The 24,377-nt window shown below is 40.5% G+C and overlaps 2 protein-coding genes across 6 annotated transcripts in view; both read right to left on the minus strand.

Annotated features, from left to right (window-relative positions):
- Positions 1 to 1,032: 1,032 nt before the first annotated feature.
- Positions 1,033 to 11,390, minus strand: GJA10 (gap junction protein alpha 10). Of its 3 annotated transcripts, XR_003521466.2 has the most exons (4): positions 9,213 to 11,390; positions 2,026 to 2,199; positions 1,440 to 1,550; positions 1,033 to 1,339 (listed from the first exon to the last, which is right to left on the minus strand). XR_003521466.2 is itself a non-coding variant. In XM_027602462.2 (2 exons), the coding sequence occupies exons 1-2, from the start codon at positions 10,647 to 10,649 to the stop codon at positions 2,161 to 2,163; spliced, it is 1,476 nt and encodes a 491-aa protein (XP_027458263.1). In that variant the 5' UTR covers positions 10,650 to 11,390; the 3' UTR covers positions 1,902 to 2,160. The 3 variants fall into 3 exon arrangements, 1 of the variants encoding a protein (XP_027458263.1); XR_003521465.2 differs by having other exon boundaries at positions 1,033 to 1,550; XM_027602462.2 differs by lacking the exons at positions 1,033 to 1,339; positions 1,440 to 1,550 and having other exon boundaries at positions 1,902 to 2,199.
- Positions 10,404 to 24,377, minus strand: part of CASP8AP2 (caspase 8 associated protein 2) — a 53,020-nt gene continuing 39,046 nt past the window's right edge. For 2 of the 3 annotated variants that reach the window (XR_003521464.2, XR_003521462.2), the window contains one exon: positions 10,404 to 10,422. The gene's annotated coding sequence lies outside the window, so the exon portion shown is untranslated. Of the gene's footprint in view, positions 10,423 to 16,318; positions 16,340 to 24,377 lie in introns of those variants that run through there. The other variant, XR_003521463.2, reaches the window with a different exon arrangement.

Genomic DNA, 24,377 nt, shown 5'->3' on the forward strand with positions numbered 1-24,377 from the left:
AAGGAAGGAAAGAAAGAAAAAAAAAAACCCGGTCATTTAGAACGGATGGTCATTCGCTCCTTCGACCTTGACATTTGCACTTGTGGGAATGACAATCATAGTTTACAATAGAATAAAGCCACTGTTTTCTGCAGAAGAGGGGCATTCAAACACTGCCCTGCCCCAGATGGGCAGCAGCCATCTACTTTCCTTTGAATGTGCACCTTTGGAGGGATTCATATCTACTTCCAGGGTACAAAGAGGATTCCCAGATCGGCTACCCCTACACCAGTCCCTGCCAACAGTTTTGTTGTATCTGTTTGGGAATAATTAGGCTGTTCTTTCAAACAGCTCTAGAATTTTTCACTCTTCTCCAGCCCATCACCCCTGCCCCTCAATTAGGATGCACTAGCAAGATTGTATTTGATGTTTAACATCCGTTTTGTGATAGGGCCCGGAGTGGAATGGGTTTCCAATTCTCCCCATTGAGCACCTGTGCTTTCCAGAGAGATGGAAGAAGCCACTCATCCCACATCCCATTATGCAAGTGTCTTTCATTTGATTCAAGAACGTGGTACCTTCTATCCTCACCCCTCCCGCTCCTACAGATCCCAACATACACCTGCCACTGGCCTGCTCAGTCAGCCAGAAAGAGGCATTACTGGTTCTTCATGGCTAGCTTTTACTCTTCCCCCTTGAAAACAAGTGCATCCCTGAGGCAGTGATCCTCATCCTAAAGTAGTAGACAGAATCCGTCAGAGACACACCAGCATTTACTGGGAGCATCACATTTTATGCTCATCCTTTAACATTTTACACCCATCCTTTAACCTCTCTTTGCGCTGTATAGTTGACCCTGTAAAGGCTTCTGAGGATAAAGGAAGTTTAAATTAAAGGGAAAACAAACAAACAAACAAAAAAAGCTGCCATACAGGCTTCTGAAAGAGTCTCTCATAATAAACCTATTGACAGGACATGACAGAACACCAGTGAATAAGGAATAGACTGGAGAGCTGAAAGCAAAAGGTCATATATTGTCTTTGGCATCTATACAGAAACATACGTTCATTCAACCAACCAACACTGTGCTGCATGCTGGGCATCCAAGATTGAAAATGTACAGCCCTTATCCTTACAGCTTCCACAGGCTAGTTGGACAGGAAGATGTGCAAATAAATCATTGCCCAGGGGCTGCTGATCGTCATGGATAGGAGAGAGCATGGCTTCATGGCTTCCTGGAAGGAGTTTGCGCCTTGGAGCAGCGGGATCTGGGTCTGAATTCAGCTGCACGGCAGACACTTCAGCTGTGCGACCTTGAGCTGTGGGGCAAGCTACTTAGTCTCTTTGAGCCTTCTCTGATCTATAAAATGGGGATGAACAGTAACTTTACACAGTTGTACAAGGTAGAGAGAACGTGTCTTAAGCACCTGGAATATGCTCTGCCCCTTAGTGATACCCACTTGGACTTGGCCCCAGCATCATTTTCATCCACCTGGTCTTCACTGGCTCTTCTACCAACTTACTGTGGAACAGATCATGCCTCTTTCTATCTCCACACCTCATTTCCACCTCTGCAAAGTACGGAGACAGAGAAGACTCAGGAGCCATTTGGGCTAGAAGCCCAGACCAGCCCCATCCAATGCTGGGCTCTCTTCCGCAGCATCCCAGTCAGTCCCCAGTGTGTCAGGGTCCTCCAGAGAGAAGGAACCAACAGGAGATCGATCGGTCAGTGACTCCATCAATCAATGGTCCTAACTGCTGCTGTGCCGCCGCAGAACAGGGTGCCCCCTGCAGCGAGCAGGGCATCAAATCCCACCGGGCTGCTAGGTGGGGGAAGGACAGCCATGTCTCAATCCTTCTCCCCTCAGAGGGGCAGCAGCTCTTACCCCGAGATTTTCTCTCCCAGGGTGCACTTCCTCCCTTCCTCCCCCTGCTTGAGATCAGACCGGCGGTGAGACCAGGTGGCACAGTGACAGACTGATCCCAGCCCCATCAGGGGAGGGTCTCCTGTAGAGGGGGGCCCAGCTGGGAGCACCCTGTACACACCCATCGCCCGGTGGGTGTCTCTGTGGAGGGAATGGTTCCCGCAGTTCTTCTCAAAGTTTGAGCTAACAAAAGTGCAACTTTTCTCCCGCAGATGCCAGTTACTCCTGGGTTCATTTTTCTGGCCCCACACATGAATTATTTTTTCATAAGAGATGAAAGTTCTAGAAGCATGTTCTGAAAGAAATAGGAAACAAGACAAACAAAATAGACTCAAAGGACTTGTAAGAGTCAGCCCTGCCCACCCACCTGGGACTCTGTGTATGTCACAAATACCAGGGATCCAATCAAAACCCGCTGAAGACAATTCTCCCGAGGTTGACCCAGAGAAGAATGACCAAGGAAGAGGTTCTGTTCCCCGAAAGATCTGAATCCCACCTGTCATTTTCTTATCCTTCTCCACTTATTGTTTTTGTCCAAAATCCAGGTCTAAAACTGTAAGCCAACTTCTTCCAAAGCTCCATTTTTGCTCTTTCTACAATTAGCCAGATTTTTGGCTTTGTATAATGTGGAAGGGAAAAGGGATCCAAATGTGGAATATTCCGTTTTGTAATAATCTATCCTTGACCCTAAAAATCTGCTAAACTTAGGCTGCCTTATGCAGAGAGAGCAAGAAGCAGTAATGAGGTATAGAAGGAGCTTGGGTTCAGTCAGACAGGCTTGGAATAAAATTCCAGCTCATTCACTCATCCAATAAATATTAATTTACGTCCCTGCTACGACGTCCCAAGAACTGTGCTTCACCACATCCTAATTGTATGACTTCAGACAAGTCACCTATTTCTTTACCCATAAAATAGAGATAATTACAGGTTTACAGAGAGGAAGCCCATGAAGTGTCTAGACCTCCATCAGGCCCTAAATGAAGTGAGTATCTTTCCTCCTCTTCTTCAGATTCTTTGGTAATTGTTATGTTATGTAAAACTGCTCAACCAAAGGGCCCAATAAATTAGTACAATCCATCCTCAAAACACCCAACTAATAACACTTCTTAATGTGAAGTCAAAAAAAAGACCTTCTCAAATGAGACAAAGAACCTAGAAGTAATAGAGATTTTAGATTTAATAGTAAAAATTCAAAGATGCCGTAAACAGGGATAAGAGACAAGCAGACTGGGAGAAAAATCTTTCCATATATATATACACACACATACAGACAAGGAGTTAATATAATACCATGTAAGAGCTCCTAGAAATCAGAAGAAAGACAAATATCCCAACAGAAAAGACAGACGAAGGTCATTCATGGTGGAAATACAGATGACCAGTAAACATATGAACCTCACTAGTAATCACAGATGTAAATTAAAACAAAGGGAAACACGGGGCGCCTGCGTGGTATTGTCAGGCGTCCAACTCTTGGTTTCGGCTCAGATCATGATCTCGGGGTCATGAGATCGAGGCCCACCTCGGGCTCCGTGCTGAGCGCAATCTGCTTGAGATTCTCTCTCCCTCTGCCCCTCCCACTTGTGCTCTCTCTCTCTCTCTAAAATAAAAAAATGGAAGGAAAAAACAAAGGGAAACACTTTTAGTTCATCAGATTGGAAGGAAAGAAGATAATGGCTGGTATGAATAAGAGTGTGGGGAAAGAGGTGCTAACGTGCTGATAAGAGAATAAATTGGTGTAGGGGCGCCTGGGTGGCTCAGTCGGTTAAGCATCTGCCTTCGGCTCAGGTCATGATCCCGGGGTCCTGGGATCAAAGCCCTGAGTCGAGTCAGGCTCCCTGCTCAGTGGGGAGCCTGCTTCTCCCTCTGCCCCTCCCCCTCATTCGTGCCCTTTCTCTCTGCCTCTCTCTCAAATAAATAAAATCTTTAAAAAAAGAGAGAGAACAAATTGGTGTAGTCCTTCCTGAACAAAAATTTTCAGCATCTGTCAAAATGTAATATGTGCATGTCCATTAGAACCAATAATTCCACTTCTAGATACCTGTTAAAGATATATGTATGAAACATCCACTGCAACATTGCGTGCAGTAGAAAAAAGTTAGAATGGCTAACTGGCCATCAAGTATCTTATGGCTCATCCATACCATGCAAAAGCATGAATTAATGTAAAACTGAGGCCGTTCCACAGGTACTGACATGGGAAGACCCCTGTGACATATGAAATGAGCAAAAGCAAATTGCAAAGACATCTCTGCATCTCTACATCTCTACATGATCACATTTGTATTTTAAAAAACCACCATATATGTGTGGACATACATTTGTCCTCAAAGACAGATGACGAATACCCTGAGGAAAGTAGGGGGAACACACCCTAAGCTGTTAGCAGTTGTCTTCGGGGAGTGAAGTGGGAACTGAATCCAGATGAGAACAAAGAGATGAATCCTCACATGGTCAGGTTCATATTTTATTCTCTATCTTCTTTTACATTGCTTGTATTTCTTTCAATGAGCATGTATTACTTCAATTTGAAAAACAAGAAAGACTGTTCTTCCATGCAAACCATTAACAATGGTCCCCTAGTCTGAGCCACATGCCTCTCTCCCCTGGACCACTGTGTAAGCCTCCTAGCTGGCCTCCCTGACTGCACTCTTACCCCTTGTCTTAGTCCATTCAGGTAGACTGGGTGGATTATAAAGAATAGAAACTTATTTCCCACAGCTCTAGAGGCTGAGAAGCCCAAGATAAAGGTGCTGACAGATTCCCTGTCTGGTGAAAACCCATTTCCTGGTTCATAGATAGCTGTCTTTTTGCTGTGTCCTCACACAGTAGATAGGATAGGGAACTTTCTGTAGCCCCTTGTATAAGGGCACTAATCCTATCCATGAGGGTTCCACCTTCATGACCTAATCACGTCCCAAAGACCCCATCTCCAAGCACCATCACTTTGGGAAATAAGTCTCAACATATGAATTTTGAGGGGATGCAAACATTCAGACCAGAGTAGCCCTATAATAGACTCTCCAGAACGTGGAGTTTTTTTTGAAACATATGTCTCAGCTCACCACCATCCCTGTGCCATCCAGCCCAAATTCCTTTCCATGGCCTATAAAGCCCTAGTATCAGCTCCTGCCTGTTTCAACCTCATCCTTCTCTCTCCCCTCCTTGGTCATGGCCCAAGAGAACTCGGTAGGGCCTTGACACAGCTGGCCCCATCGGTCATGCCAAGGTCTTAGGGTGGGTGGTACATCCCAGGCAGTGGGATGAAGTGTAAGTGTCTTCACCTTTTGAAGCTACATCACTTTAATATCCCAAAAGATTGGAAGAATTCACAGGGAAATCTTATTCCTAATGTCAAAATCTCCGTTCTCTACGGCCATGGTTCTGAACTCTGGCTGTATATTGGAATCATCTGGGAGCTTTAAAAAGTACTAGTGTCAAGGCTCCATCTGCAGACTTTTCCTGGGGCAGTTTTCAAAGCTTCCCTAGTGATTTCATGTGGAACTAGGCACAAGAATTACTGCTCCACAGCATCTCTGCATTCAGCAATGGGGACAGTTCTCCCTTACAGAGGGTAGTGCGGGTTGCTAAACTCAGCCAGCCCTCCTCCCCAGGCTCACTTGGCCCGAATGAAAGTCTGCTTTCCATGCCTAGCTAAGTCTTCAAAGAACCAACCTTGATAGAAGCTTACTTAGCGATCAGTGAGTTTGGACTTGAACAAATTGTGGGGTTTGGGTGACAGCTAGGGAAATGTCTCAGAGCATAAAATCATGGCTCCTTCCAGTGCCTTCTATGACCTTCCAAAATAGAATGCATTTCTTTTGCAGGACAGTTCCCTCAAAGGGACACATCATAAGCAGCAAAGCAACTGTGGTCCTACCAGAAGTCATTTCACTCTGAAACATCAACTGCTGAAGTCAGAATGCATCTTACTGAGCCCGAAAAATTCTGCCATCCAGGACCCAATACAGTGTAAAGAGCAGTTTACAGTCCATATATTGACAGTGGATGATTATAATCCTGTTTGCTGCATTGATTTCTAGTTACAAATTCCTCTGTAGGCAAGAAGCATCATGTCTCAGCCACAGAGCTCTGGGGTTGATAGCTGTGGCCTCAATCCCCAAGTCTTCCTACCATCTGGGGAGTGAAGTGGTCTGTCAACACTGTAAGGGGTTTGGTGGGAAAGTAACCATAAGTAGGAAATCTCTGTGGCCAAAGACATTAATTGTAATTCCTAGAAACATAAAAAACAGGGAAGAAAGAGGAAGAAGAAAAAAGAAAGGGGGCCTGTCATCTTCATCATCTTTTCTCCAGGCTTGTAGGAATGGTTGGCCTCCCCCAAAAGATAATCTGAAAGATTTAAAAAAATCTGCCTTAACTAAACACTACCATCTCTCCCTCAACTCTCTGCCAATACGAAGACTCCTCTCACATGGAAGGAGGTATAAGAAAGGGAAAATGACTAAAACTGTCTTGCTGAATTCACAAATGGAGATAAGAAGCAGTAACCCCTGGCAAGGTTACTATAAAATAGTGATTCTCAACCCTGGCTGCACATTGCAATCACCATGGAAGTTTTTTTTTTTTTTTTGAGGTAGTGTTCCATGATTCATTGTTTGTGCATAACACCCAGTGCTCCATGCAGAATGTGCCCTCCTTAATACCCATCACCAGGCCAACCCATCCCCCCACCACCCTCCCCTCTAGAACCTTCAGTTTGTTTTTCAGAGTCCATCATCTCTAATGGTTCGTCTCCCCCTCCGACTCACTCCCCTTCATTCTTCCCCTCCTGCTATCTTCTTCTTTTTTTTCTTAACATATATTGCATTATTTGTTTCAGAAGTACAGATCCATGATTCATCAGTCTTGTACAATTCAGTGCTCACCATAGCACATACCCTCCCCAATGTCTATCACCCAGCCACCCAATCCCTCCCACCCCCCACCACTCCAGCAACCCTCAGTTTGTTTCCTGAGATTAAGAATTCCTCGTATCAGTGAGGTCATATGATACATGTCTTTCTCTGATTGACTTATTTCACTCAGCATAACACCCTCCAGTTCCATCCACGTCATTGCAGATGGCAAGATCTCATTCCTTTTGATGGCTGCATAATATTCCATTGTGTATATATACCACATCTTCTTTATCCATTCATCTGTTGATGGACATCTTGGCTCTTTCCACAGTTTGGCTATTGTGGACATTGCTGCTATAAACATTGGGGTGCACGTACCCCTTCGGATCCCTACATTTGTATCTTTGGGGTAAATACCCAGTAGTGCAATTGCTGGATCGTATGGTAGCTCTATTTTCAACTGTTTGAGGAACCTCCATACTGTTTTCCAGAGTGGTTGCACCAGCTTGCATTCCCACCAACGGTGTAGGAGGGTTCCCCTTTCTCCACATCCCCGCCAACATCTGTCGTTTCCTGACTTGTTAATTTTAGCCATTCTGACGGCTGTTATCACCATGGGAGTTTAAAAAATACTAATCCCAGGGACGCCTGTGTGGCTCAGTCGGTTCAGCAGCTGACTCGGTTTCAGCTCAGGTCAGGATCTCATGATCTCAGGGTTGTGGGATCAAGCCCAACATCAGGCTACCTGTTCTCAGTGGGGAGCCTGCTGGAGATTCTCTCTCTCCCGCTCCCTCTGCTCCTCCCAACCCAGGTCTCCCTCTCTCTCTAAAAAATAAATCTAAAAAATAAAATAAAATAAAATACTAATCCTAGGGCCACCTAACTGGCTCAATCAGTACAGCATATGACTCCTGATCTTGGAATTTTAAGTCCAAGCCCCACATTATGGGTAGAATTTACTTAAATATCCTGATGTGCATCCCACCCTCAAAGATTTTGGTTTAATTGGAATTGGATCGGTCCTGGGCATGAAGATTTTTTAAAGCCCCCAGATGACTCTAACTCGTAGCCAAGGTTGAGAACCCTGCTGTAGGTTCCAAGTAGCCACACTCTGATCCTAAACATAGTCTCCTGGGTAGATGACTGGTCACTGACAAGAAATGAGTATCAGTTTGAAAGAAGTATTATAGGAAAAATCTAAGTAGGATGATTCCTCCTCAAGATATGGCTTTAGTGCAGTAACAAAATATCTCTAAGCTCACAGGAGATATGAAACTGGGGTAGAGATTCAATCATCATAGATTTAATCATTATCATTAACAGGAGAAAGCAAGTATGTGAGCTCAACCAAGTGAGCTCAACTAGGAAGTTCCCCCACCAAACTTGGAGGAGTTTCTTTTTAAAAGAAAAAAGCTGTTAGGAGTGGTAGATAAAGCAAGTGTCATTCTTTTTTCCAGAATTGAGACGAGCCCACAGTAAATATTCCTTATGTCTTAACAATGAGCAGGAAACATTTATTCCACACTGGCTTTTCAGAAAACAGAATTAAAATCAATACAATATTGACTTTAGTCTTTGTGAAATATATCACCAAATCTTTGTATATGACTTTTAAATGCCAGAGCTATTAAAACAATGGAGCACACCCTCCTTCCTTAGTGAGACAAGGGCAACCCAAGGTTACAAACGATCCCTCTTCTGATCCATTTTCCACACTATGACAGAGCTTTCTAAAATGTAACTCTGATCCCATCACTTCTCCGCTGCACACCCTCTATGGGTGCTCCACTGCCTTCCCACAAGACCCCCATGGCCCCTTCTCCAGCTTTCCCTCCCCATAGCCTTCCCACCTGCCAGTGCCCCAGCCACACATAGCTCTCCAGGCAGCCCTGCTGTGTCACAGCTCTCAGCCTTTGTCTGTGCTGCTCCCTGTACTGGGATGGCCTTCTTTCATGTACCCCAGTCCTCCTAGGTCTGGAGAAACTCACCACATCTTTCAAGGCTCAGTTCAAAAGTAACTGCTACTATGAAGCTTTTCCTGACCCATCCATAAAGAACTGACCACTCCCTCCTTTGCCCATCCACCCCTTCTAACATGGCACCTTACACTCGATCACATTTGTATGCTTACTAACTTTCCCATCTAGACTCTGAGCCCTTTGATGGCAGAGACAGTATTTTATCCACTTATAAACCCAGCACTTACTAAGACTGAATGATATAAAGTAAGTTTTCAGTAAGTTTATTTCATGAATTGAATTTAACTGAATGTATTGAATGACAGGATTTAACTCCCCATAAATTAACCTCCCTCACCTTCTCTCCCTCTCTCTTAACACACACATATACACACCAGGCAGCTGGAAAGCGAAGGCTAAGAAGTAGCTAGAGTGGAAAACCTCTTGCAATAGTCCTATGTTCAGTCAGGCTGTCCGTCTTTACTTACCATTGATGTTCTGTACCCAGTGGCTGAAGGCAGAAGCGAGGGGCTATTTTCCTGGTGCAGAAGGTCCAAGCAAGAGCTGTTTCGAGAACTGGAGCTTCCTGAGTCACTGTACAAGTGTCCCTTTTCAGACAGTAATCTGGGCAGAAAGCTGGCCTTGTGACTGCCCGGATAAGATCTGTCTGTCCAGACCCCACTCTTTCTCACACTGCCATCGCTGTCTCTACATTTACTGTTTAAATCTGTGAGAGCCTCTCCTGAGGGTCGTCGATCCTGGGACTGCCCCCAGTTTCCTATTGCATAGGACGGGCAGTGTCTGGGAGCTATCTCTTTACCTAGGCAGGAGTGAGACTTTGCGTTGTGTAGGCCAGAAGAAAGGTCCGGTTGCTGTCCGGGGTGCTGACTTTGAGTACCGGCTTCCCAGAGACATGGGCTGTGGGCATGGAGCTGTCCAGTGTGCTGATCCTTCTCAGCCCACTCTTCTTTAATACAGCAAGAGTCTACTCCAAGTTGCATGGGCTGTGAGCTTTGCCACATGGTTTTAGACTTTGGCACATTGACTCGAATGACTTGCTGTTGATTGTTTGCTTGAAGTAGAGGGATTCTTTTAGGCAAGGGAGAGCAAATCATACACTCCTGGGCCACTGAATATTTTTTCAAATGGAATGGGATGCTGCTTTCATCCTCAGTGCCCTCATTGCTGGATTTCTCATAAAATGCCCTCATGATTTTCCTGATTCCCAGATGAAATATTTCCAGTACATTGAGGAACAAAGAGATGGCTGCAATGCTGTGCATAAAGAGCATGAAAATTGTCTTCTCTGTAGGCCTGGATACAAAGCAATCCACTACATTAGGACAAGGAGGTTGAGTGCATTTGTAAAGTGGGTGCATTTGAAACCCATATAGAATATATTGGCCTATCATGAACCCTACTTCCATCACAGATCTTGTCAAGATGTGTAAGACATAAGTACGCAGCAGACATCCTTTTAGAGGGACTTTATGAATTCTCTTCTGCTCCTCTAACCTCTTCAGCTCTCTATCTATCCTTTGTTGCTCCTCCAATTCAAGCTCGGGATTCCCCATCTGGACTCGGAGGTGTGACTTTTTCTTCTGCCTCTCCTTTTCGAAGGCTCTGAGTCTATAAAGTACATGGCCCATATACACCAGAGAAGGAGAAGACACAAAGATGATCTGTAAAACCCAGAACCTGATCAAAGAGATAGGGAAAGCATCATCATAACAGATGTTGTTGCAACCTGGCTGCTGGGTGTTGCAGGCAAATGCTGACTGTTCATCATCCCAGACATCTTCAGCAGCCACACCAAGTACCAGCATTCGGAAAATGAAGAGTATGGTCAGCCAGATTTTCCCCACTATAGTTGAGTGGGAGTGAACTTCCTCTAGGATGCCACCCAATAAATTCCAATCCCCCATGGTAAGAGACTAATGTCTGAAACATACAGAAAACACTGAACTTAATAGCACTCATGGATATAATGTACAAAGACACAGGCTCATCAATGAAGCAGGTTCTTTTTTTTCATGTCAGCAAAGCCATGAAGGATTTTCCAGCCCTAATATTTATGGCTTATGCTTGATGAAATAGGATACTTCCAAGGAATGTTTTTGGAAAAAAAAAAACAAAAACAAAACTAAAGACCCTCCACAATCTGATCCAATTTCCTGCCTATCCTCTCCTCTCCCACACAAGGTTGACTGTCATTCCACTGTATCCAATGGCCATCACATTTGTACAATGTATTCCATTGCAAATTTTGTTCATTTTTTTACCCATATCAGATGTGCCATTAACCAGACATCCTACATGATCTTAACTAAGTCTCAACTTCTCCAGGAAGTTTACCCTAGCCATCCCAAGTCAGAGTGATTTTTCCCATTCCTGAATGCCCACACTATTGTTTCTACCACTCATTTGACATTATGCTTAAGATGAATTTTATGATGGTTGTGTCTTCTGTCCCTCTTCATGGAAAGGTACACTCTTTGCAGAAAGAGACATATTCCAAAGCATTTTGTTATTTGCACACAGAAGGTATCATTAAATAACAGTGGGATGAATTGTCTTTCCATTTTAAAACTCAGTTCCTTGACCTTAACACTGGAATAATCATCACCAAAAAAACAAAGCAGATCCTCATTATGTATTATCCATGGCTCCCACTGCAAGTAAAGAAAACAAATCAGCTACATAAAGCCTCTGGAACAGGCACAGCGTAGCAGTAAAGATTAAGCAGACACAGAAACAGTAACAGACATGTGATTATATCCACAAAGCCACATCTGGAACAGCAGGTTTTCATGAAAGTTTTATTAACTTAGAAGAAAAGTGAATATAAACTCCTTCTCTAGTAAGCTTGGGATCTAGGAAAGAATCGAAGCATAGCTGATATGAATAAGTTATTTGGTTTACCCTGAAAAAAAAATGTTTTTCAAAATTTGATGAGATTAAAATATTTGATAGACTAAAGGCTTCTAAGATGCAGATTTCCTGATATTAAAGATACAGAGAAAAAACAGTAAAGTGTTATGAAGTTAAAACCAGTAATGAAAGAATTTCCCCCCTCCATAATTCATTCATTCAATAATATTTACTAAAATCTTACTATCACCTAGACATTGTCCTAAATGCCAAGGAATTCAACAATGAACAAGATATACCTCATCCAGCCCTCACAGTACTTAGTCAATAAGGACTCTCAGTAACACATAAAATGGACAAATAGTGAAAAAGAAAAGAATTGAGTGAATATCAACTCAAAAATACAAGAGAGAGGCACCTGGGTAGCTCAGTCAGTTGAGCGTCCAACTCTTGGTTTCAGCTCAGGTCATGATCTCAGGGTTGTAGGGTTGTGGGATCAAGCCCCATGTTGGGCTCTGTGCTCAGCCAGGAATCTGCTGGAGATTCTCTTTCTCTCCCTCAACCCCTCTCCCTGTGCTCTCTCTCTCAAATGAATAAATGAATCTTTAAAAAAATACAAGAGAAAAAATATGGAATCATTACATTTTCCCTACTTATCTATCCAAACATAAAATAAATCCCAGGTAGAATGAAGTATTAAATGTAAAAAAGGCAACCACAAAAGTATTACAATAAAATATAACGTTTCGTAATTTTGAAGTAGAGGAAGTCTTTTTTAAGCACATAATGTCAGAAATTATAATTGAAAAGTTTTAGATTTTACCCAACAAAGCTGAATGGCAAAAGTGGAGATGTCCAGAAGGCATTTGGGTCTAGAGAATAAAAACAACGAAAGGTACAAACTAGAGATAAACATTTAAACATTTGTGAATAATCACTGAATAGGTAGAGATCACTTAGGGACAAGACAAAGTGAGCCAATAGAACCCTGAGAAATAGCATAGGAAAATAAGTCTACAAATAAAAATGAGAAATGGCCAAAGTGGGGGGGAGGGGGGAACCATGAGAACAGTGTCACTGAAACCAAAGGACAGAGTTTCAAGGAGAGACACAATGCCAAATACACATACTCCTCTATTTATATAAATTAATTGTGGGATATACCATGTTTAGGGATTGGAAAACAGTATTTGTAAAGATGTCAATTCTCCCCAAATTAATTGATCCATAGATTCAATGTGAGATTTTACATCAGAGTAAAATAAAATGCTATAAATGTACATATATATGTATGCATATATATATGAGGTATATATACGTGACTATATGAGCATGGAGAAAAAAATACAGGCCACACAACAGGAAGTTAATATAGGTTACTGAAGGTCTATAGGAGGTTATGAGGGTAGAGGGGCAAAAGAGAGGCAAAAAAGAAAAAGGAAAAAGAATAAAGATTTCTTAATCTTCTAAGCAAGCATGACAGATTTTCATCCAATGTAAATATTTATGTAAATTTTTACTTGTATATGCATACATGTCTACATAATTTTTAAATAAAATTTAAATATTAAATACCCCAGAATTTAGGAGGGGTATTAATGAGACTTTTATATTTTACTCTATTTACTTGAGAATTGCTTGAAATTCAAAAATTAGGAATGTAGTCACATGTACTATTTGCATATAAAAAATAGATTTTAAAATTTTGGACTTATCCCTCATTAACTGAAGCAGTAATTTACTAAGTTCTATCCTCTCAAAGAGTTTAGTTCCTTCCTCATTATTCCCTTAAAAATTTCTGGACATTATTCTTTATTTAAAAATAATTCCTTTAGCACTTACAAAAAATCTAGACCTTCTATTTTATATATAAAAAATCCTGAAATGAGAAAGCTAACTCATATCACTATTCTCTACTCGGAAGTCCTAAACTATTTAATGCTTCTTATTGCCACTATCCCTTTAAAACTTGCTAATTATTACCCTTAAATAGCAAGTAAAGGAAAACTGGGCCAACATGAAAAACAGAAATACAATCATGCATATTGGCATGCAAGAGCAAATTCCTCAAATATTCCTATATTTCCTAAAAGTAACTACTTTTTACCAATAATGACTACAGATCCTAGAAATATTCTTGAATTTTATTATTAAATACTAATTTAGCATCTCCCATGTAAAAACTTGCTCCTTTCCTGAATTTTATTTCAGATCTTATCTATCCCCAGAGGGATTTCCTCTATTTCTCATAAACAAGAAAGTCCATGTTTACCACTTACCTTACAGATGGTCAAAAAAATGGTAACAACTGGGCTCAAAAAACCTTAAAGTTGGACCATGAGTGGCTAATTAGTGAACAACTGCTGCCGGTTGCAGATATAAAGGCTCTGTTCAGCTCTGATTCTGGGGCAGAAACCAGAATGAGCACAGTAATTTTGATCAATAGAGTCTAACCTACTTATCCCTGGAGGTCAAAATGTCCTTTGGGGCTTTGCAATTCTCTTGTAATATTTTCTTCTAATTAACACCATGGCTGAGCCTCCCCTGGTGTATCATATTTAGAAATGAAAAGTGAAACAAATGAGAATTTTCCTTTTTTATTTGTGCAGGATTACAGTGACTTGAATTTTGGGTCCATTTTTTCCAACTGATTGCTCTGGGAATTCATGTCACAGATCAATGGGTCATGTCCAATTTCATTCAACAGCTGCCTGGGGTCAATCTTGCCTCATCAAATGTGAACAAGTAACAATGGAGTGACAAACCCGAAGTGTTCTTGCAAATCATGTTAGGCTGAAAGTAGAAACATCTCAAAAAGAGATCAATAGACCATAGACAAGGCTGCACTTGTCTGTAGATTTAATTGTTCTAGCAATACTCTGTTAGGTTGAAACAGGCAGCTTAGGAATTTTTTTCAGTAGGTAATCTGAAAGCCTTAGAAAGCTGTCAGATTTTTGTGGAGAAAGTATTTGAATTCCAGAAAGGTCAAATGACTTGCCCAATGCAGAGACTAGGTCTCCTAACTCCCAGTCTTGTAACATCTATATTAGTCACATGTCAAGCAGTCTCACTGCCATCTTAGAGGGGGTAACAGCAAGGGTATCATTGGAACCCAATGATGACTTAAAATCAGGGCTCCTAAGCACATTTTTTTTTAAAGTAGGCTCCACACCCAGCATGAAGCCCAACATGGGGCTTGAACTCATGACCCTGAGATCAAGACCTGAGCTTAGATCAAGAGTCTGACGCTTGGGGCGCCTGGGTGGCTCAGTTGATTGAGTGTCCAACTCTTGATTTCAGCTCAGGTCATGATCTCAGGGTTGTGGGCTTGAGCCTTGAGTCGGTATCCATGCTCAGCAAGAAGTCTGATGAAGATTCACTTCCTCTCCCTTTCCATGCTCTCTCTCTCAAATCTTTAAAAAATTTTTTGAAAGTACATAAAATTACTGTAATAATAAAAATTACTGTAATAATAAAATTACTGTAATAATAAAAAAGTACATAAAAAGTTCCTAAGTATCATCTAACTATTCTATTTTCACATAGTTTTAAAGAAAGAATAGTAAAAGCCAAACAGGTGAGGTTAAATTTCCACTATCTGGCACACTAGCCTCAAGTACAAATTATCAGAATTCACTAGAAGCAAAAGCACATGATGTATTAATGTGTACATTTGTATGGTATTGGGTACACTGTCCCAGAAAGCCCTTGACATTTAATTCTAAAATTCACCTGGAGTAATGAATGTAATACCTTTAAAGCATCTTGTCAGAGTCAAACATTAAAATCATACATGATGCATAGAATAATTCAGAAGGGTACACAAGAAACTCCTAATATTAGTTGCCTCAAGGGAAGGTAATCGAGTGACTGGGGAAGAGGTGGGATGAATCTTGTATATTGAATCCTCTCAACAGCAAATGTATTACTTAACTCAAGAAAATAATGCTTAAACTAGGCGGTGAAGTAAAAATAAACACAACCATATGTCAATTTGTTAAAAAAAAAAAATCTGCAGATGAATCGATCTGATCACTTCATTCTTGAAGACTTTTAGCAAGCAGGTATCTTTAAAGCAGAGGCACAAAGTGGGTAACTCTCCCATAATCTCATAGTAATAATTCAAAATGTCCCGATGAGGTAATACTGCACTGCTGCTGGAGAAGAGGAACTCTACCTACTGCCTCATCCCCAACCAGCCTGAAGCCTAGCAGGAATCAGCACACGAAAGGATGAGAACCACTCCCATAGAGAACAAGTTGGGGTTTGTTTTTCCAGAGTTCCTACTTTCTCACCAAGTTATGTTGAATCTATGAAGTCCCTGGCAGGCCCAAGACACACTCCGAGAAACAGAAGGGAACAGAAAGTTTAGAGAGAACAAATGTCTCAAGATGGAGGAAAATACACACGGAGTCAGAGCTCCACTAGTTACTGCCTCTGTGCTAGTCAATGGTACCAATACTCACCGTGTCACCTCATTCACAGCTGGCGACATAAATCCCCTAGGGGCAGGAGTGGTTGTTTGTTTTCTGCAAGCAGCTGTAAAACATTAGGACTGGGAAAGCTGGGGCACCTGGGTGGCTCAGTCCATTGAGCGTCTGTCTTCGGCTCAGGTCATGATCTCAGGGTCCTGGGATTGAGCCCCGCATCAGGCTCCATGTTCAGTGGGGAGTGTGCTTTTCCCTCTGCCTCTGCTGCTCCCCCTGCTTGTGCTCTCTCTCTCTCTCTCTCAAATAAATAAAATCTAAAAAAAAAAAAAAAGACTGGGAAAGCTGACATAATACCAATAAAGAGAAAGTACGAGTAATATAGGGTAGTGGCAGCAGAAGAGGAAAGCTCATTTGTGTCAAGTCCTTCATCTGCTAATAAGATTCAGAGGGACCTACCATGAGACAATAAGAGATTGCTAGGAGAAAATGTAAGAAATGATAGGAACTGGGTTAAACTATCAGGTTCCTAGCAGAGAATTTGGTGTTCTTCAGATAAAAGTTATTACCATGCAAAAAATAATCACACCCACTGCAGAAAAACAGAACTGCAAAATAAAAGGTCAAAATGAGTGACTTTCAGAACATTGTAAAAGCAGAATCTAAAGTCAATTGTTGTTAGGAATTCCAATTTATAAAACGGTAAAAGAGGCGCTCTGGCTGAAGCCAGCCAGGATGGCCCAAGACTTACGTACTGCACATCCCTACTTCCCCCAAGCCAGACTTGCCTGAGGAGTTCATTTTAAAATCTTATTTTTTTTTCTTTTTAAAGATTTTATTTATTTATTTGACAGAGAGAGACACAGCGAGAGAGGGAACACAAGCAGGGGGCATGGGAGAGGGAGAAGCAGGCTTCCCGCTGAGCAGGGAGCCCGATCTTGTTTTAAAAATAATGCCTCCACTTGTATAAGGAAAAGAAAATCCAAAGATTGTGAATTTCCCAAATATACAACAGGAAAACATTTTTTTTTAACGATTTTATTTATTTATTTGAGAGACAGAGTGCGCACAAGAGAGAGCGGAGGAGGGGGAAAGGGAGAGGGAGAAAATCTTTAGCAGGCTCCACGCCCAGCACAGAAACTGTGCAGGGCTAGATCTGACAACCTTGAGATCACGACCTGAGTGAAAACCAAGAGTCGGAGGCTTAACCTACTAAGCCACAGGCACTCCAGGAAAACATTTAAAGTAGCAATTCCAGGCTAAAGTTTAATGGGTGACCCATTAATATTTTTCCTTAACAAGAGTTTTATACTTTCTTAGCACATACACTTTGCTTCAGCGAAGAAGTGAATCTGACAAATGAAGATGCCTTAAACATCTTTTGTATTTTAATCCTATGTGAGTCAAGAAAATATGTCTGACAGCAATTATCAGGGCATTTCTGGGAAGATGAAGCCATTCATTTCATAAATGTTCTCTTAAAATCTTGCCAGTAAGGATTTTAAAGTTTTCAATAATATTCATCTTTGAATTCTACTACCATTTACTTTCTTGGTGCTTTTTTAAAGATAGTTTTAAGAAGCATGAAATTAGATCCCACCTTCCACTTGTAAAAACATTCTACGACAAAAAACAAAAACAAAAACCATTCTATGACAATGTCAACCTCAGATTAATGAACGTATGAGATGCAGAGTCAACTATCTCATATTTAGGAGACACCGCTGCTTAGTAAACATAGTGCTTTTCTCTCACCACCTTTCCAGTTGCCAGTTGCCTCTCCCAGGATGTGTGCTCATGAACCTAATCTACTACTTCGTTCTCAACTATATACCCTTACGAATTTACTTTACAGGTACGCCTGTACATGTATGAAATGATGTGTACAAAGTGATTCACTAAAGTACTGTTTGCATTTGCAGAAGACAGGAAATGCCAGCATGTCCATCAACAGGGAACTGGCTAAATAATTATGATAAATTCACACAATGGTTTATTTCCAGCTATACAAAATAAGAAAATGTACTGATATGGAACATTCCCCAGCATATATTATGAAATGAAAATAGCAAGGTACACAACTCTCAAAGGCATGTTATCTTTTTGTAAGAAAAGGGAAAAAATAAGAAATGAAAAGGTAGTAGTAAAAATATACACAAGAAAATATGAGATTTCCATAATAGGGTGGACAAAGAAAAAGAAAGGAGCAAGACTCGGAGTGATATATTTGATATCTTCTTGATTTTCAAACCAAACAAATGTATTACCTACACAAAAATTTCAATTAAATTTAAAAGTAATTTACCCACAAGAAGCTGAATTTATGCCTTCCCCGACTCTTCTTTGCCTTGGCTTCTTTCAAGGACCAGATCATATAGCTCTTCCTCTATGTTGCCCCCAACTTGTTGCTTGTAACACTAGTATACCACATCTCACAGTTAGTTGGGTGTTTGTCTTCCCAGGAAGCTGATCCTTCAGAGGAAGAATGATTCATCTTTTTATCACCAGCTCCTCTCACAATGTCAGGACTTAGGCACCTCAAGATATATCTAATTTTTAAAATACACCTCAAGTGCATTGAATCAAATCCATCATAATCCTTGGATCATGACACAATGCCACTATTCTTCTATGCATGGCTCTTTTAAAAAATTTATTTTTTAATAATATAGTGAACATCCATGAACCCACACCAAACTGCAAAATAGAACAGACACCAAATTGTTTTTCTAGATGCTTCTTCCCTAATCCTTCCTTTGCCTTCCTGAATCTAGACACTGAGGTTACAGCTTCACAAAAATTAACTCAAAATGGATCACAGACAATACGCTTGTCACCATCTTGTGGCTTATTGAATGAATATTGAATATTATTGAAGACTACATCAATTCTCCTGTCCTCTGCCATCATCTACGTCACAAAAGTCTAGAAAGTCTTGACATCTCCCAGAACATCATACTGGGCCACAACATAATGCTGATTGGATCTGATGAGAAAGAGATAGCAAGTATGGTAGATGCTTTCGTAGTAAGACATGCAAGCCACACAGCACAGGATATAAACCCCCACCGAAATGAAGGGGCCTGCCACCACAGGGAAGTTTCTGGAGGTCCATCCCCTGCAAAGTGAAAAAATATGTCGCTGTCCTTTGCACTAAAATAACCAAAAAAAAAAAAAACAAAAAACAAAACAAAACCCACAATACTTGATAAGCCTTTATGAATTCCAGAGGCCACTTGATGTGTTACGCTGGCCCACTTAACGATCTCCCTGTGAGGCTGTCAGTTTTCACTAGGGAACATAGAAAAGGCTCCGCAGCAAGTTCAGGCTGTAGTACAAAAACAGTGCAAGATCCCAGCAAACCAGATGACACTCAAAGAGACTACAGCTGTGGTGCCTGGGTGGCTCAGTCATTAAGCGTCTGCCTTTGGCTTGGGTCATGATCCCAGGGTCCTGGGATTGAGCCCCGCATTGGGCTCCCTGCTCCGCGGGAGGCCTGCTTCCCCCCCCGCCGCTCCCCCTGCTTGTGTTCCCTCTCTCGCTGTGTCTCTTGTCAAATAAATAAATAAAATCTTTAAAAAAAAAAAAGATACTATAGCTAATAAATATGTAGCATGAATTCTCTGGTAAGCCTCAATAAAAGAATCGGAGTGCATACTTCCAATGTTTTATAGCAAAGCTATATCCTGCTAGAGACTGAATGCCTGACTATGGGTAATCAGTGATCAGGTGACCCAAACTGCCTAGAATTAACCGGGTTTTATCTCACCTACCCAACCATAAAGTTGGGCACAAAAAGCAGCATTCATTAATAAGAGGAAATGTTGGGGCACCTGAGTGGCTCAGTCGTTAAGCATCTGCCTTCAACTTAGGTCATGATCCCAGGGTCCTAGGATTGAGCCCCGCATCTGGCTTCCTGGTCGGCGGAAAGCCTGCTTCTCCCTCTCCACTCCCCCTGCTTGTGTTCCCTCTCTCGCCATGTCTCTCTCTGTCAAATAAATAAATAAAATCTTAAAAAAATAAGAGGAAATGTTATATAAATAAGCAGGCTGAAGCTGATCTGGAAGATACAAGTTAGATAAGCAGGTAGCTCAGACTCCTTTAATATGTAATACTGTACCTGCTTCTCTTCTCACTCAATCCACACCTAACGCACCCTCATATGCACCTCCTTATAACCAGTTAACTGAGGAGAAAAAGATTTGGGCCCGGTTTCCAGGTGTTTCTACATCACATGCTAGCACAAGCCAGAAGTCAACAGCTGCAATATTACAACTCCAATCAGGACAGGATGAAAAAGGGAAATTTCCCCCAAGGATGGGGGTAGGAAGGGACGTAGAACTTTTAACAATATATATAATTGTCTCCGGGCGCCTGGGTGGCTTAGTCGGTTAAGTGTCTACCTCTGGCTCAGGTCAGGTCATGATCCTGGGGTCCTGGGATCGAGTCCCGCATCGGGCTCCCTGCTCAGCAGGGAGTCTGCTTCTCCCTCTGCCTCTCTCTCTCTGTCTCTCATGAATAAATAAAATCTTCAAAAAAAAAAAAAAAACTATATATATATATATATAATTGTCTCCTTCACTTAGAGAGAGGGCCAAAACTAGAATCTATTCAAGGGCAGTGGTTAAAGGCTTGACTGGATGGTTAAAGACTTGGAGAAAACATAACTGGATATATGACAAAGTCCAGGGAAGCAGCAATGTGAATGGACTCCTAACACTGTATACAAAGAGTGAACATTGTGTCCCATGTGATTATTTACAAAAGACATCTCCTTGTAGAAGAGAATCTCAACAATGAGATGGACAAGATAATACATTCTGGAAATGAGTCTTTCCCTTGCAAACCCAGTGCTTACTTTCATGTAAAAATGGCCATATGGCAAGAAAGAAAGTTTTGTATGGGCTCAGCAACATGGACTTCTCACCACAGCTGTTTTGGGTACCTCCATTGTGCAAGGCTTAACCTATCAACCACAAAGTCAAAGTTGAGTCCAAATATGGACTAGCCAACTACTTAGTGACAGGTCTATTACATCAGACTGGCTCTATTCATGAAGGGGGAGGCAATCATATTCTTAGAATGGCATTATGGAATACCTGTTCACCACTACTGCATTCCACACATTTTCTGTTCAAGGAACTCATTTCACAGCAAAATAGGTTCAGCAAATGGGCTTATGCCTATGTCTTTAACAATATCATCATACACCTCTCAGAGAAAACAGAAAAAAGAACACTTTCCAATGCATTTTATGAAGCCAGCATCATCATCTGAATACCAGAACCTGACATTAAGAAAATTTTTAGATCAATCTCACTGCCCCCCCCAAAAAATAACAGAAAATCCTAAACAAAAAACATTAGCAAACCAAACTTAATATCATATAAAGAGGACCTAATACATCACATTAAAGTTAGGCTTATTCTAAGATTACAAGGTCTGTTTAATATTTAAAAATGTAATTCACATTTACAAAGTAAAAGAACATTTTAATAAAACATCCATGATTTTTTTTTAAAAAGCTCTTAGGAATAGAAGGAAACTTCCTTAATCTGTAGCCTTTTTTTTTAATTGACAGGAAGCCTCATGTTGATAAAATATTCTAAGTTTCCACTATGAGATCAGGAGTAAGACAAGAATATTCACTAGCATCAATTCTAAACATTATTGTATTAGAGTTCTTAGCCACTGCAAAAAAAGTGTTTAAAAAAAAAGGCCTAAAGATTACAAAGGAAGAAATAAAACCAATTTTGTAGAGAAAATTCAAAAGAATCTACAGATAAATTTTAACTCATATATGGGGTGCCTGGATGGCTCAGTTGGTTAAGCAACTTCCTTCGGCTCAGGTCACGATCCTGGAGCCCCAGGATCGAGCCCTGTATCGGGCTCCCTGCTCGGCAGGGCGTCTGCTTCTCCCTCTGACCCTCTCCCCTCTTGTGCTCTCTCTTTCTCTCTCAAATAAAATCATTAAAAAAAAAGCTTTAATAAAAAAAATTTTTTTTACATATATATGATAGTTCAGCAAGTCTCTAGGTATACAGTCAAGTATATTTCTGTATACCAAAAAGAAAATGAAATCATTTACTACAGGATCAGATACTACCAAACTCTAATGAAAAATATGCAGGACTTATACACACACACCCCGTTATTTAAATAAATTTCAGTAAATGGTGGGATATACCATGCTCAGGGTTTAGAAAATTCAACATTGTAAAGATGTCAATTCTTCCCAAATTGACTCATAGATTCCATGGAACTTGATAAATTGATTCTAACACTTATGTGGAAATCTGAAGAGCCAAATCTATCCATTACAATGGTGAGGAAAGAAAACAAATGTCTACTGAATATCAAAGCTTACTATAAAGTAATTAAGAGAGCGATAATGTGGGTGCAAGTTTAGACACAGAGACTAATAAACAGAAGAGAGATTCCAGAAAAAAATTCATGCATATATGGGAGCCTGATTTGTTGCCAAGGTGGCAATGAAGAGCGGTGAGGTATAGAAAGTCTTTACAACAAATGAGACTTAGTCAATTGGATGTTTTTTAAAAATAGAAATTAAAATTACCCCCTACCTCACACCCTACAAAAAAAATCGATTCCCAGTAAACTGTAGATGTAAATGTGTGAGGTAAAACAATAAAAGTTTCTGACATTAATATAAGAAAATATCTTCATCATCTTGGAGTTAATAAAGATATCTTCAACAGGTACTACTATAAATTAAAGGAATAATAAATTAAATCTTCATTAAAATTAAGAATGTCTGCTCATCAAAAACTATGTGACCCAATGAAAGGCAAACCACAAAGTGGGAGAGGGGATTTCCACATACAGAATAAAGGGATCATATCCAGAATATAGAAATAATTCCTACAAATTAATAAAAACAGATCAGAAACTTGAACAGGGAATTTACCCCCCAAAGAAGGATAGTGAAATGGCCAACATTCAAGAGATATCACTCCACCAGAATGACTAAGATTAAAGACTTACCATACTAAGTGGCAGAAGGCATGTCAAGAAACTGGTACTCACATTACTGAGGAAGTGTAAATTGATGAACACACTCAGGAAAACTGTTGGGCAGTGTTTCCTAAACTTCACATCTGCATACCACTAATAGGTATGTATCCAAAACAAATGTGTCCATATGTGCAGCAAAAAACATGTACAAGAATGTTCAGACCAGCTCTATTTAAATAACCCCAAACTGGAAACCACCTAAATGGAAGATTCTCACAAACCTGAGTGAGCAAATAAGTCAAACATGATTTATGATTCCATCTGAAAGTTCAAAAACAGGTAAAACCATCCTATGATAATGTCAGCAATAGCACTGATCTCCAGGAAGAGGAAGGACTGTAACTAGGAATAGGAGGTGGGGCTCTCTGGGGGAGCTGACAAAATTCTCATTCTTGACCTGGATGGCGTTCTACAAGTGTTCACTTTGTGGGAATTTACCGAGCTACTTTTCTCAAGGCCAGACTTTGATTTTTAAAGTTCAACATTTTTAAATTCATACCTTCATCCTAACAAGTCAAGAACTCTACATTCTCATGGTCCCTTGATCTCCACAGTCTAGTGTGGTCTAAGATTAATTCAGGATTATGCATATACTTCTTTTCTCCTCTGGTCCTAGTTACACTTACCAAGCTATCTAACCACTCTTACTGCCTAGCTCTTGTACCATCTCCTGGGCTTATTTTTTGCTATTTTCTCCAAAAATGTTTACCATGTGGACTTTTGAATGGTAAATCTTAATGTTTTCATTAAGCCCTCATATTTGAATAACATAACTTAAATGGATGTAAAACTTTAGGTCCAATACTTCAAAAGGTTTTCTTACAGCCAATATTGCTCTTGAAAAGCCTGAGGTCAATCTGATTCTTTTTCTTTATACAAGAAAAACTTGTATTTTTTTTTACAAGAAAAACTTTTTCTTTTTCTCATTATCTGTAATACTCTTAAATTTCAGTAGGTGTCTAGATGTGGGTACTTTCTTCTTCTTTGGTACTTTATGGCCCTTTCAATCTTCAAATTTTTTTCTTATCCTGGACCCCTTTTGTTACTTGAATGTTGGCCCATCAACTTCTGTCCTTCATCTCACTTAAATCTGCATCCATGGTTTTTTTTTTTTTTTTTTCTTTGCTTCTTTCTGGGAGAGTTTCTCAATTTTCCAACTCACTGATTTATTCTTCAGCTGTATCTATTCTTTTTTTATTCCATTTATGTTATTTTAAACACTATGGTTTTTATATTTCTACTTGGGTCATTATTTCCTATTCTTATATCACATTGCTACAATCTTCCCTTTATTTCTTTTAATGTTTATTGGCTTAATTT

Source organism: Zalophus californianus, chromosome 7 (genome assembly GCF_009762305.2).
Source record: "Zalophus californianus isolate mZalCal1 chromosome 7, mZalCal1.pri.v2, whole genome shotgun sequence".
Classification (NCBI taxonomy): Eukaryota; Metazoa; Chordata; class Mammalia; order Carnivora; family Otariidae; genus Zalophus; species Zalophus californianus.

Coding starts and splice junctions, on each gene's coding strand:
- GJA10 (XM_027602462.2), bottom strand. CDS start 10,649: ATGGGGGATTGGAATTTATTGGGTGGCATCCTAGAGGAAGTTCACTCC. Junction 2,200..9,212: donor CTGGGTACAGAACATCAATG/GTAAGTAAAGAC, acceptor TATTTCTTTCAG/AACATGCTTCTAGAACTTTC.